This window comes from Aquarana catesbeiana, linkage group LG04 (assembly GCF_042186555.1).
Source record: "Aquarana catesbeiana isolate 2022-GZ linkage group LG04, ASM4218655v1, whole genome shotgun sequence".
Lineage (NCBI taxonomy): Eukaryota > Metazoa > Chordata > Amphibia > Anura > Ranidae > Aquarana > Aquarana catesbeiana.
This window is the reverse complement of record NC_133327.1, coordinates 144,769,305-144,784,548: the sequence shown is the minus strand read 5'-3', so window position 1 is coordinate 144,784,548 and position 15,244 is coordinate 144,769,305. Positions and strand designations below refer to the sequence as shown.

Here is a 15,244-nt window from a genome sequence, read left to right as displayed (position 1 = left end):
GAGGATTCCAAATATCTGGAGAAGCTGCCCTTGCATTGGCTGGGGTGTCTTCTTGCAAGATTTGGGGTGTTCATTGTTCCCCAGAAATCTCACTGGAAGGATAGTGACATCAAGCCCTGCAGTGCAGCAGATGAGGGATAGGCAAATATTTAATCAAACTTTTTCCCCCACAGGTACATTTTTGTCCTTCTATTATATAACAATGTATACAGATGGAGGGAGTCCTGAGATAATGATCTGATCTTGCTTGCTAGGAAAGGTGTGTATTGGCATTAGAATAAGCATATTCTTACCTGCCTGCCAAAACACATGACCTAAATCCTGTATTAGCTGCCATGGTCGGCAATATCTCTGCATTGTGGGTGCTTATCTCAGAAGAGTCTTCATTCACTTTGATAAAACTCACCAGCATCCTAATTCTGGGCAGCCATAGCGTTCAGTCACACAATCCATCAGTGAAGTGCTTCAGAACTTTGTGTTATGACAGACAGATAGCTGTATGCTAATTTTTATACTACACCTTATACTAATGGAAAGGTGTATACTAATAAGCCTTTCCAAATGCTTTCCTACCCCTACCTTTTGAATTTTAGTCCAGTATAAGGTTCAAGATTCCATTTTCAACTTTTTCTGTAAATTAAAATTATTTTTAAATCCCTGAGCGTCCTTGCGCAGTTTGCATCTTCCTATTCCATTTTTGGCTTGTTTGCTATTGCTACTGCACGCACCTTTAAAGAACTGACTATTTCTTGAGTAATTTTCTTTTTTCTTTCTCCAACTCTTTGCATGTTTTCTTCCACCTCTTCTTATTTGGGGGGCTATCTGCTACACCCTGAACCCTCCAGCTCTCTGCCTCTGAAAGCTTCGAAGAATGACAAGCCTAACAGCTTGAAAAGAATCTCTCGGTAAGATAAAATCACCGGCTGGCTGTTTGCTCTCAGACTTTGCATGTCCTGTTAGTTGACCGCCTTGGAATGTTTGTGCTCCTCAGCCACCTGCTGGATAATAACATTATGTTTGGCTGCTGTCTTCCTATGTGGCTCCCGTTTGATCCAGCAATGTGATATCAACATATGTTAATAATTTCTTTCTGATGTACAGGTTCATATTTTCAAAAAAGCCATCTAAGTGTTATTTGTACTCAGTTTGTGAAAAGGTCCACAGGACAGTAATGAAAATGAATGCCAGAGAGCTTACAGTGCCTGCATTTCATATGTGACTTGCAGTGCTTATATTACATACACTATGTTACCAAAAGTATTGGGACGCCTGCCTTTACACACACATGAACTTTAATGGCATCCCAGTCTTATGCCCCGTGCACACGTTCGGACATTGATTGGACATTCCGACAACAAAATCCATGGATTTTTTTCCGACGGATGTTGGCTCAAACTTGTCTTGCATACACACGGTCACACAAAGTTGTCGGAAAATCTGATCGTTCTAACGTAAGTCCTGATGTAAAACACGTACGTCGGGACTATAAACGGGGCAGTAGCCAATAGCTTTCATCTCTTAATTTATTCTGAGCATGCGTGGCACTTTGTGCGTTGGATTTGTGTACACACGATGGGAATTTCCGACAACGGATTTTGTTGTCGGAAAATTTTATAGCAAGCTCTCAAACTTTGTGTGTCGGAAATTCCGATGGAAAATTTGTGATGGAGCCCACACACAGTCGGAATTTCCGACAACAAGGTCCTATCACACATTTTCCGTCAGAAAATCCGACCGTGTGTACAGGGCATTAGTCCGTAGGGTTCAATATTGAGTTGGCCCACCCTTTGCAGCTATAACAGCTTCAACTCTTCTAGGAAGGCTGTCCACAAGGTTTAGGAGTGTGTCTATGGGAATGTTGGACCATTCTTCCAGAAGCGCATTTGTGAGGTCAGGCATTGATGTGGACGAGAAGGCCTGACTCGCAGTCTCCGCTCTAATTCATCCCAAAGGTGTTCTATCGGGTTGAGGTCAGGACTCTGTGTAGGCCAGTCAAGTTCCTCCACCTCAAACAATTCTCATACAGGGCTATGGGAATTGTTAGAGAATAAACATCAAACACACAGTGATAGGTTAAACTGGATGGACATGTCTTTTTTCAATCTTAAAAACTATGTAACACTTGTAGCTTATAGAGCTTATATTACCAATGTGGACCATAATATTATTATTATTATTATACAGGTTTTATATAGCGCCAACAGTTTGCGCAGCGCTTTACAACATGAGGGCAGACATTACAGTTACATTACAATTTGGTACAAGAAGAATCGGAGGGCCTTGCTCATTATTGCTCATTATTAGAGCTTACAATCTAAAAAATAATACTTATATAACCTATGTATCTCATATTATTACAGTATAAGCTCAGTGTGCTTACAATACATCTATGGCTCAGAGTATTTATATTACGTATGCGGCTCACAGTACTCATATTTCTTATGAAGCTTGCAGTGCTTGTATTACCAATGTGGATTACAATGCTTATATTACATACTGTATGTGACTCACCGTACTTACATTACATATGTGGCTCAAAGTGCTCATAATATATGTGACTCATGGTGCTTTACATATGTAGCTCATGGGCCTCACAATACATACCGTATGTGGCCCATACTTATATTACATATGTGGCTCACAGGAGTGCTCACATTATATATGTGGCTCACGGTGCTTATATTCCCCACTTCATTCAAAACTTCAGTAAGTTTGGGCTATGCATACTATATGCTTTAACACCATATAGAATACAAAATAGTTGTTTGGGCATTTTCACAGAAAAGCAACATAGTGTAGTTGGAATTCCCCTTTAAGATTTGCAACCCATCATATCTTGTATTTATTACAGTGAATTTACGAAGTACATAAAGCCATCAAGGACATTCTACACCACCCTGGCAGAGCGTCTTTGTGATGGGGATCTGGCAGTGAGGGATGGTTCGACGTGCTGGAATGGAGAGGATGTGGTAGAAAGGTAAGCATTTTTCTTCACGGAACAGTGTTTGTGCTGTTATAGAGAACAGATGGTTTGACATGAAAGCAAATGGGTCTCTTAAGGTCATTATACGCAGCTGTCAAGTGTGTGGAAGAACTCTGCAAATGCAAGTTTTTACAAAAGTAAAAGTAAAAATTAAATTTCAGGATAGTTTAAATAAAGCTGCTATGGATATAATGTATACATATATAGCTGAACAAAACTGTATCACAGCTGAAGATATTAGGGTAAAGGTTTGGCTTTAGAAGGAGAAATTACCAGATGTACAACTAACTTCCCTTTTAGAATTTCCATTGAGGAATACAGCTTTAACATCCTTTCCTAAAGCCTCGTACACATGATCGGATTTTCGTCAGGGAATTGTATGATGACAGACTGTTTGCCTAAAATCTGACCGTTAGTACGCTCCTTCAGACAATTGTTGTCCAACTTTCGGCCAACAAATGTTGGATGGCAGGCTAGTAAATTTTCGGCAGACAACAGTCAGATTTTCGTATCGTCTGTGCACAAGTCCGTCACAACAAAAGTCCAAAGTACAAACACGCATGCTTGGAATCAATGCTCACCAAACACAACATTAGAAAAAGGTGCCCAAAGGGTGGCGCTCAAGAGCTGAAATTCCACATAGTATGTCACTACGTTCACGTTTCTTGGCCGACAATTGTGTGCTGATAGTATGCAAGACAAGTTCCTGGCACACGCCCTTCGGACAAAAGTCTGCTCTGTTGGCCAACAATCCGATCGTGTGTACGAGGCTTTAGACTCACTAAGACATATACGTACAGAGGGGATGGAAAGTATTCAGCCCCCCTTAAATTTTTCACTCTGTTATATTGCAGCCATTTGCTAAAATCATTTAAGTTCATTTTTTTCCTCATTAATATACACACAGCACCCCATATTGACAGAAAAACACAGAATTGTTGACATTTTTGCAGATTTATTAAAAAAGAAAAACTGAAATATCACATGGTCCTAAGTATTCAGACCCTTTGCTCAGTATTTAGTAGAGGCACCCTTTTGATCTAATACAGCCATGAGTCTTTTGGGGAAAGATGCAACAAGTTTTTCACACCTGGATTTGGGGATCCTCTGCCATTCCTGCTTGCAAATCCTCTCCAGTTCTGTTAGGTTGGATGGTAAACGTTGGTGGACAGCCATTTTTAGGTCTCTCCAGAGATGCTCAATCGGGTTTAAGTCAGGGCTCTGGCTGGGACATTCAAGAACAGTCACAGAGTTGTTGTGAAGCCACTCCTTCATTATTTTAGCTGTGTGCTTAGGGTCATTGTCTTGTATGAAGGTAAAAATTTGGCCCAGTCTGAGGTCCTGAGCACTCTGGAGAAGATTTTAATGGAGGATATCCCTGTACTTGGCTGCATTCATCTTTCCCTCGATTGCAACCAGTCGTCCTGTCCCTTCAGCTGAAAAACACCCCCACAGTATGATGCTGCCGCCACCATGCTTCACTGTTGGGACTGTATTGGACAGATGATGAGCAGTGCCTGGTTTTCTCCACACATAATGCTTAGAATTAAGGCCAAAAAGTTATATCTTGGTCTCATCAGACCAAAGAATCTTATTTCTCACCATCTTTGACTCCTTCAGGTGTTTTTTAGCAAACTCCATGCGGGCTTTCATGTGTCTTGCACTGAGGAGAGGCTTCCGTCGGGCCACTCTGCCATAAAGCCCCGACTGGTAGAGGGCTGCAGTGTTGGTTGACTTTCTACAACTTTCTCCCATCTCCAGACTGCATCTCTGGAGCTCAGCCACAGTTACATAGTTACATAGTAGGTGAGGTTGAAAAAAGACACAAGTCCATCAAGTCCAACCTATGTGTGTGATTATGTGTCAGTATTACATTACATATCCCTGTATATTGCGGTCATTCAGGTGATTATCTAATAGTTTCTTGAAGCTATCAATGCTCCCCGCTGAGACCACCGCCTGTGGAAGGGAATTCCACATCCTTGCCGCTCTTACAGTAAAGAACCCTCTACGTAGTTTAAGGTTAAACCTCTTTTCTTCTAATTGTAATGAGTGGCCACGAGTCTTATTAAACTCTCTTCTGCGAAAAAGTTTTATCCCTATTGTGGGGTCACCAGTACAGTATTTGTAAATTGAAATCATATCCCCTCTCAAGCGTCTCTTCTCCAGAGAGAATAAGTTCAGTGCTCGCAACCTTTCCTCATAACTAAGATCCTCCAGACCCTTTATTAGCTTTGTTGCCCTTCTTTGTACTCGCTCCATTTCCAGCACGTCCCTCCTGAGGACTGGTGCCCAAAACTGGACAGCATACTCCAGGTGCGGGCGGACCAGAGTCTTGTAGAGCGGGAGAATTATCGTTTTATCTCTGCAGTTGATCCCCCTTTTAATGCATGCCAATATTCTGTTTGCTTTATTAGCAGCAGCTTGGCATTGCATGCCATTGCTGAGCCTATCATCCACTAGGACCCCCAGGTCCTTTTCCATCCTAGATTCCCCCAGAGGTTCTCCCCCCAGTGTATAGATTGCATTCATATTTTTGCCACCCAAATGCATTATTTTACATTTTTCTACATTGAACCTCATTTGCCATGTAGTCGCCCACCCCATTAATTTGTTCAGGTCTTTTTGCAAGATTTCCACATCCTGCGGAGAAGTTATTGCCCTGCTTAGCTTAGTATCGTCTGCAAATACAGAGATTGAACTGTTTATCCCATCCTCCAGGTCGTTTATGAACAAATTAAATAGGATTGGTCCCAGCACAGAACCCTGGGGAACCCCACTACCCACCCTTGACCATTCTGAGTACTCCCCATTTATCACAACCCTCTGAACACGCCCTTGTAGCCAGTTTTCAATCCATGTACTCACCCTATGGTCCATGCCAACGCACCTTATTTTGTACAGTAAACATTTATGGGGAACTGTGTCAAATGCTTTTGCAAAATCCAGATACACCACGTCTACGGGCCTTCCTTTATCTAGATGGCAACTCACCTCCTCATAGAAGGTTAATAGATTGGTTTGGCAAGAACGATTCTTCATGAATCCATGCTGATTACTGCTAATGATATCATTCTTATTACTAAAATCTTGTATATAGTCCCTTATCATCCCCTCCAAGAGTTTACATACTATTGATGTTAGGCTAACTGGTCTGTAATTCCCAGGGATGTTTTTTGGGCCCTTTTTAAATATTGGTGCTACATTGGCTTTTCTCCAATCAGCTGGTACCATTCCAGTCAATAGACTGTCTGTAAAAATTAGGAACAACGGTCTGGCAATCACCTGACTGAGTTCCCTAAGTACCCTCGGATGCAAGCCATCTGGTCCCGGTGATTTATTAATGTTAAGTTTCTCAAGTCTAATTTTAATTCCGTCCTCTGTTAACCATGTAGGTGCTTCCTGTGTTGTGTCATGAGGATAAACACTGCAGTTTTGGTTACTGAAGCCCCCCGATTCACTCGTGAAAACTGAGGAGAAGAATAAATTCAATACCTTTGCCATCTCCCCATCCTTTGTAACCATTACCTCTCTCACCAAGGCTCTTCTCCCCCGATAGCTCTAGGAAGGGTTCTGGTCGTTCCAAACGTCTTCCAAACGAGGCCACTGTGCGCTTAGGAACCTTAAGTGCAGCAGAAATTTTTTGTAACCTTGGCCAGATCTGTGCCTTGCCACAATTCTGTTTCTGAGCTCTTCAGGCAGTTCCTTTGTCCTCATGCTTCTCATTTGCTCTGACATGCACTGTGAGCTGTAAGGTCTTATATAGACAGGTGTGTGGCCTTCCTACTCAAGTCCAATCAGTATAATCAAACACAGCTGGACTCAAATGAAGGTGTAGAACCATTTCAAGGATGATCAGAAGAAATGGACAGCACCTGAGTTAAATATATGAGTGTCACAACAAAGGGTCTGAATACTTAGGACCATGTGATATTTCAGTCTTTCTTTTTTAATAAATCTGCAAAAATGTCAACAATTCTGTGTTTTTCTGTCAATATGGGGTGCTGTGTGTACATTAATGAGGAAAAAAATGGACTTAAATGATTTTAGCAAATGGCTGCAATATAACAAAGAGTAAAAAATTTAAGATAAGATAAAGGAAGCATAGGAAAATAACCCAGACATGTGCTTACATGGGGTCTGATAGCACATACAAGTACAGAGACATTGGGACCAATCCAAGCAGTGTGGGTACAGTTTTTTAAGCCTAGTACACACAATGAGAAAATAGGATGAAAAATACCACTTTTAAAGCAATCATACTTTAATCTGATCAGTAATTCACAGCTTTTGAGAGCCAATCGCAACAGTTCATGCAAAATTAACCAAAGGGACAAATATAAAAACATTTCTTGTGAGATACTAGATTTCTTGTGAACGATTTTCATTTCATCAGAAGAGTATTCATCCAAAAAAAAAATCAGAAGACCAAAACTACGCATGCTCAGAAATAAAAGAATACATTACAATACAATACAACACATTATATGACTTCCGAAGTTGTATTTTGTCGTATGAGAATTTTTGTAACTATAGTAACCAATTGGTTTTCGATATGAGACAAGCATGCAAAAAAACAGACTGGCACATATTCTTTAGATATTCTTATCATATGTGCAAAGCTTTAGAAAGGCAATTTTTAATTTACTTATGCAAATTATCATTACTTATAAATGGTTGAAGAACAGTACATATAAATATTATCATAGGAGAATCTTAAATGGCCAAAAACATGTGTGTATGTTATATATATATATATACATATATATATATATATATATATATATATATATACAGTATGGCCAGCATATACAAACATTTAGCCTTTTTCTAAATAACTAGGAACCGTGTCTCTTTATTTGAGACAAATGGGTGAAACACAGAGTAACTGGCCATTTGAAGACAAGTTTTATCCTATTTGGGAACTTCTAAGGCTTGAGCGTCTAACAGCTATTTGCTCTTATCCAACATCTGTGTGTCATGGTTAAGGAATTTGTGTTATACACAAAATTAACTGCATCACCACATTCCTTTTTAAGAAACTACATCAGCACACTCCTTTTTAAGAAAAAGGAGAAAAACATAAAAAAGTCCCAAAAGTTCAGAAACATGTCTCAAAATGACAGCACCCGTTCTTGTGCTCAAATGCTAATATTTTGTTTTCCACTGTTTAAGTTATCAGTCCCAGTATATAAGACATTTCAAATTGTCTAGTGCTTCCTTTCAATGTAGAGTGAAACTATCAGATTTAAAAGACAAATGTCCTGTTCCATCCTCGTTAGACTGTATGATCATTCCAACTTGGTACAACTCTGTGGATGACTAGAAGCCCTGGAGTCAGGAATGGCTGTCATACATCAGATACCTCAAGATCAGAAATAGCTGCCATGATTATCTCCTGCCCAAGGATCAGGAATTCTTTGTGTATTAGTGAATGCCTAAAGTAATATTTATGTTAACCTAAACTCCAGCAGAGTCTGATTGAGCCATAGAAACTTTCAATAAAGTTCTCATTTATTCATCAAAGCTGAACTAACAGAGGATGTTATATAATACAGTAAAATTCTTTAAGTGAATAGAATGATGTCTCCCTGTCAAGGTTCTGAAAACCTAGGCTTGTAGAGTATTAACCCATGCTTCATTCACCAAAAGCACACTTCAATTACGTGGCCTTGTAAGGCACCTTTATGAAATGTGACCTTGACCACAGATTTTTTCCAGGCACAGTTATATACACCTTATATGAAAAGGCCAATCCACCAAAAGGGGATATTTCAGTTTTTGGTAGATTGTATAGGATTAAATAATATAATGGTTTCTCATCGCTCTCATGGACTATTGTAGTACAAACTTTGCTCTTTTTCACTTATGTAAAACCCAATTCAAGTGCATTTTAAAAATAAAAACATAAATGCCCATCACTTTTAAAATGCAGTTCTTGTAGCAATCCTTACCTCCTCTCCGGCACTTACCCTCATAAACTCACCAATTCAACTCATTCAACCCACAGTCGATGGGGTCAATTCACTAGTGTTTACCACATGCAATAACATGGTTATGTGACTCATTTTGTGAGTGGCACATCATAAATGATCCCATGTGGTAAAATTAAGTCCAGTTTATGGAAAAAAAAAATAACGATTATGCGGTATTTACAGCAAAAAAAATTACCGGTACATATCGTTTAATCACTTCCTGACCAGGCCGTTTTTAGTGATACAGCACTGCATCTCTTTAACTGACAATTGAGCAGTCGTGCGATGTTGTACCTAAACAGAATTTATTTCCCTTTTTCCCCACAAATAGAGCTTTCTTTTAGTGGTATTTGATCACCTCTGTGGTTTTTATTTTTTGCGCTATAAACAAAGAAAGAGCAACAATTTTGAAATAAACACAATATTTTGTACTTTTTTCTATAATAAATATCCCAAAAAAATATTAAAAAACGAATTTCTTCATCAGTTTAGGCCAATATGTATTCTTCTAAATATTTTTGGTAAAAAAAAATTACAGTAAGTGTATATTGATTGGTTTGCGCAAAATTTATAGAGTCTACAAAATAGGGGATAGATTTATGGCATTTTTATTATTTTATTTTTTTACTAGTAATGGTGGTGATCTGCGATTTTTATCGGGACTGCAACATTGCGATGGACAGATCAGACACTTTTGACACATATTTTTGGGACCAGTGACATTTATACAGCGATCAGAGCTAAAAATAGCCACTGATTACTGTATAAATGGCACTGGCAAAGAAGGGGTTAACACTAGGGGGCGATCAAGGGGTTAACTGTGTTCCCTATGTGTGTTCTAACTGTGGGGGGAATGTGGCTGACTAGAGGAGGGGAGATATCGTTGTTCCTACTTGGTAGGAACACACAATCTGTCTCCTCTCCCCTGACAGAACCAGGATTTGTGTGTTTACACACACAGATCCCGGTTCTCGCTCTGTCACGCCGGGCACACGCGCATCAGCTCCAGGGACACGCTGCCAAAAATAATATGGCATGGGGGGGCCCCCCAAAATTCATACCAGACTCTTATCTGAGCATGCACCCCGGCAGGTCAGGAAGGGGGGGGGCGAGTGAGCACCCCCTTCTGAACCATACCAGGCCACATGCCCTCAACATGACACCTCGTCTCCATGATGAAGGGGACAAGGGCTTCATCCCCACAACCCTGGCCGGTGGTTATGGGGGTCTGTGGGCAGGGGGCTTATCGGAATCTGGAAGCCCCCTTTAAGAAGGGGGAGCTCAGATCCCGCCCCCCCCCCCATTCTTAATGAATTGAACACTTGCACAACTGTTACAGCATGCGGTATTTTACTGCATTTATTTAACTCTTAGTGAATTGACCTCTTTGAGTCCAAGGCGTCTTAGGCCAACCCCTAGGGATTGCATCATCAAGCCACCCTGAGCTCGGAGAATTCTGCAGAGAAAGGTACAATGCCTTAATGCGGCACGATGCTCTGCAGCATTCCGAATCCACCCACAGCTGGAGAAGGATTTCAAATGAGTGAACTGAAGACCCATGGAATAAAGGTTTGTACACAAGATAAAGCAATAAATAAATAAAGGCTACAATGTGTTCCAAGGGGATAGGGGTGACAAAGGGGAAAGGGAGGCTGAATTTGGGGATTATAATTGTAAGGAAATAGTGGGAACACCTCAAGATGGACAAGAACAGGGCAGGAAGATAACACAGAGGGAGAGCATACAAGATATAAGGAACCAATTGGTGATACAGCATACCTTTTTACTAAGATATTACTTTTTGGTGAGCTGATCTCTTAACAAACATTCTACTTATTTAAATGATATTGCCTGCAGGGTAAACTGTTTAACATTGAGACATAATCGTTGAAATATATACAGTGGGTACAGTGCTTCAAAGTGTCATGTGTTCTGGGAATTCCAGTTAAAGAACCTGTGAAGGTGTAGACCAGTTTTTTTAATCCTATTAGTGATGTGCTCTTCACTGAAATGTTCAGTGAGTTCAGTGATGATCTTGTCATTTCTCAGATGGACAGTATTAGTTCCAGGCTACTTTTTTCCATATTCCAGGTTGCCAGATTCATTAAATTTTAGCTGATGCATGACTTTTTCTCATACATACTAACGTAAAAAAATCATCAAGGAATAAATCCTTTTGCAGCATATAAACAATGGCATTGAAATCTTTCATCTGGATTTATTACTGTGGGTAGGAAACACAGACTTTACTGTCCTATGCACTATTGTATGTGTAGCCTGGTCTGCAGAAATGGCAGGTGGGGAGTAACATCATGGACCTGACTGCCAGTTTACTGCTTACAATGATGCTCTTGTTCATGTTTTTAAGAGAGAATCTTTGTGACTGATCAGTAACAGACAGTTTACAGGCAACGCTGCAGGAGGGGCTGCTATTACAGTACATTGAACAGCCAGTACTAAACCTGTCCTCCAGCCACTATGGGGCACACTGAGGATGTAGACAACTAGAGATTCTGGAGAGAAGGTGGAGGATTGTGAGAGGTGTAGTTTCTACAGACTGAGTTGGCTTGAGACTCTAAGAGGAAAGACTTTAGGTCCCAGAGACACTGGAATAGAGAGTAGGTGGAGCTTTGTAACTTTTCCAGGCTGAAGCTAGGAAAAAGTAATGATTTCAGAGGAACTGAGGCTGCGAGCAGGCTGCTGCACCTGAGAGAAGGAGAGACCCAGTGGCAGCCATTCTGGAACATTGGAGGACACCCTGGATGCTGGTTCAGCCTGTTGTCAAATTGAGAAACCGGGCGCTGAGGACACTGACTCAGTTATACCTTGCCCAGTAAGCAGAAGGGGATTTCCTGGTAACACAGAGTTAGTGAGGGGCTGCTGGCCAACCCTGCACTACACTTTGATAAACGAGGGACTGATTTGTCTGCAAGAAATAGTGTCAGTGCCTGCATCAGTTCTTAAAGGGACACTACCCTGAGCACACCCCCATAATAGTTGGGCCCCAACGAGCTTGCAAGCAGAATAAATAGGGTAGTATACAATGACTGCTAAACTATTGTAATAGTATAACATCCCCTAGTTAGGATTGCCCTGATATAGGGTTTAGGAGGGATGTTTGCCCATTTACAGTTTATTTCTCCTACTGTTTATCCATTTTGCAGTATATTTCTTCTACTGTTTACCTTATTGCATTGCAGCACCTTTTTTCTATTGCTTAACCATTTTCTATGTCATTGCTGGTATTTAGAGTATATCCATTTAAGCACCTTTCCGCTTCTGCTTCTGATTGCAAGTGATATGTGGAACTCTCCTCGGTTTGCCTCTGCTGCTCATCTACAGTGACCTGGTCACCTACCCAGCAGCTGGGTTTATGAGTATCTAATTCCTAGCCTTGTGACCTGAGCTAAGTTGTGTTCCTCCTTGCAGTGCATCATGCCTGGTTCTAGACTCATGGGTGACAGTCCGACTGTACTGAATGGCTCCCCTTAAGAGTTCCGGTGCTGCTTGCAGTGTACCCCCTGAGGTGCCTGTCACCTAAGGCCTGGAGTTGCACCCTCGGTCTTCCATCGCTCTCTATCAGGCATAAGCTTTGCCTGGATGTAGTTTGTGTTGTGCAACATTACATTGCTCCTATTAGGGAGACTGACCCCCTCTTTTATTCCTGATGGTCCCTGTTTGTATTCCACCATTCCTCATTGGTTTAGACAAACCCCTATTCAAGCTTTTGGTCTTAGGACCAGCTCACACCTGAATTGCACAGGAACGCGGTCCGCACCCCTGTATGATTTAGTGCGGAATGATTTTTAGTCCATTCATTTGAAGGGCTGAAATTGAACTGGATTGCACAAAAAGTAGTGCATGCACCACTTTTTAAAAAATGCACTGCAGTGGATTGCATCGTACTGCAATCATGTAACAAATATAAAGTGCTATCCCAATCTGGCTTGGATTAAGTTCTACCCTTTCCTGTCAAGGTGGACTCTAATGCCCCGTACACACGATCGGACATTGATCGGACATTCCGACAACAAAATTCATGGATTTTTTCCGACGGATGTTGGCTCAAACTTGTCTTGCATACACACGGTCACACAAAGTTGTCGGAAAATCCGATCGTTCTAAACGCAGTGACGTAAAACACGTACGTCGGGACTATAAGCGGGGCAGTAGCCAATAGCTTTTGTCTCTTAATTTATTCTGAGCATGCGTGGCACTTTGTGCGTCGGATTTGTGTACACACGATCGGAATTTCCGACAACGGATTTTGTTGTCGGAAAATTTTATAGCCTGCTCTCAAACTTTGTGTGTCGGAAATTCCGATGGAAAATGTGTGATGAAGCCCACACACAGTCGGAATTTCTGACAGCAAGGTCCTATCACACATTTTCCATCGGAAAATCCGACCGTGTGTATGGGGCATAATAGATCTGTGAGCACTTCATGGGCTTTCTGGCATCAGACAACCATTTCTCAGATTTTCAAGGCTGCCACCTGGCCTTCTGTTCACATGTTCTACAAGTTTTTACCAAGTGGATGTTCAGGCTTAATCTGATGCCATCTTCAGGTGTAAGGTCTTTTAGGTGTCTCGGCTCTTTGAGCTGCAAGTAGACCCCAGTTCTGTTGTTTTTGTGGGCCTGTTAATGTTCTGTTGCTATTGCCCACCACCCTCAGCACTGCTTCTGGACATTCTTACAGTCTCTGAATTCCTGAACTAAAATGAACTAAAAAGAAAATGTAATTTTTGTACTTATTATAAAATGTATTTCTTGGAGTTCATTGAGAGACACACATCCCATCCCTTTGTATTTATGTTCATGGTCTTGGTTCTGCTTTTGCACAGAGTAGGAGGGGTTTGTACTGGGCTGGCCCACAATTTGTTTGTTTGCTAGTGTCCAAATCCTCCTTTAGGTGGCAGTATGAACCAACTGGTTCTGAATTCCTGTGTCCCCCACTGAACTCCAAGAAATTAGTATTTTCATAGGAGAAAAGGGAATCTGTGGGGAAATCTGTCAGCAATGAAAGAAAAATAAGTGAAAATGAATTAAAGTAATTGTTTTTTTAAATAATGAACTGCATTTTTACTGCATTGATCACAGACAGGGCAGCCATCATACATTTTGGGGCCCCTTACACAGCTTTAGGACTGGCCCCCCCCCTCCCTTAGGCCTGACCACCAACATTACCCAGGGTCCACCCACTGGCCATCCTACCAAATCCGCTGTGAGTGGAGAGGAATACAATTTACAGCCTACCAATACTTAGATGTGGTGGCTGCATTCATTTTTTTTTCTTTTTAGGCTTTTTATTTTCTGTTTTCCCCTGGTGATCTGGTCAGTAACACACCTCCTGTATTAGAGTGCCCCCACTCTGGATGAAGGAGCAGCAGAGACACCTTTGGACAGCAGTCTGAGGGTTCAGGGGGGAGGGGAGTGTTAGATGGGCTAGCAGATTTAAAACTAATTCAGCCATCACATCTAAGAATTGGTAAGCTGCTATAAAATAAATGTTTGCTTTGGGGTAAAGTGGATAAAGTTAATAAAGTGCTGACAGGGAGAGAGGGGGGCAGGGAGAGAGAGAGGGGGGCAGGGAGAGAGAGGGGCAGGGAGAGCGAGAGAGGGAGAGGGGGCAGAGAGAGAGAGAGAGAGAGAGAGAGAGAGAGAGAGAGAGAGGGGGGGGAGGGCAGGGAGAGAGAGAGGGGGCAGGGAGAGAGAGAGAGAGCGAGACAAGGAAAAGAGCAGGGGGTTCGGGGACAGAGGGGGGGGTCAGGGAGAGAGAGGGGGTCAGGGAGAAAACATGGAGGTCAGGGAAAGAGAGAGGAAGGGGGTCAGGAAGAGAGAGGGGGTCAGGGAGAGAGAGGGTTGGGAGTCAGGGAGAGAGGGGTGGTTTGCTTTGGGGTTTAATACTGATTTAAGTGGATAAAGTTAATAAAGTGCTGGCAGGGAGTGAGGGGGGCAGGGAGAGAGAGAGGGGGCAGGGAGAGAGAGAGGGGGAGGGCAGGGACAGAGAGAGGGGGCAGGGAGAGAGAGAGGGGGAGGGCAGGGACAGAGAGAAGGGGCAGGGAGAGAGAGAGAGAGGGAGCGAGGGCAGGAAAAGAGCAGGGGGTTTGAGGACAGAGGGTGGGTCAGGGAGAGAGAGGGGGTCAGGGAGAAAACATGGAGGTCAGGGAGAGAGAGAGGAAGGGGGTCAGGCAAAGAGAGGGGTGGTCAGGGAGAGAGAGGGGGGCAGAGAGAGAGAGAGGGGGGTCAGGGAGAAAACATGGAGGTCGGGGAGAGAGAGAGAAAGG

General features: G+C 42.1%; 1 protein-coding gene across 3 annotated transcripts in view; it reads left to right on the top strand.

The window, feature by feature from the left end:
- Positions 1-15,244, top strand: part of LOC141139569 (glypican-5-like) — a 469,973-nt gene that overhangs the window by 144,948 nt on the left and 309,781 nt on the right. The window contains exons 5-6 of one of the 3 annotated variants that reach the window (XM_073625836.1): positions 846-905; positions 2,852-2,977. The exons of 1 other annotated variant lie outside the window; for it this stretch is intronic. In XM_073625836.1, the coding sequence (XP_073481937.1) occupies positions 846-905; positions 2,852-2,977 (186 nt within the window). The remainder of the gene's footprint in view (positions 1-845; positions 906-2,851; positions 2,978-15,244) is intronic. One more of the 3 variants, XM_073625837.1, reaches the window with a different exon arrangement.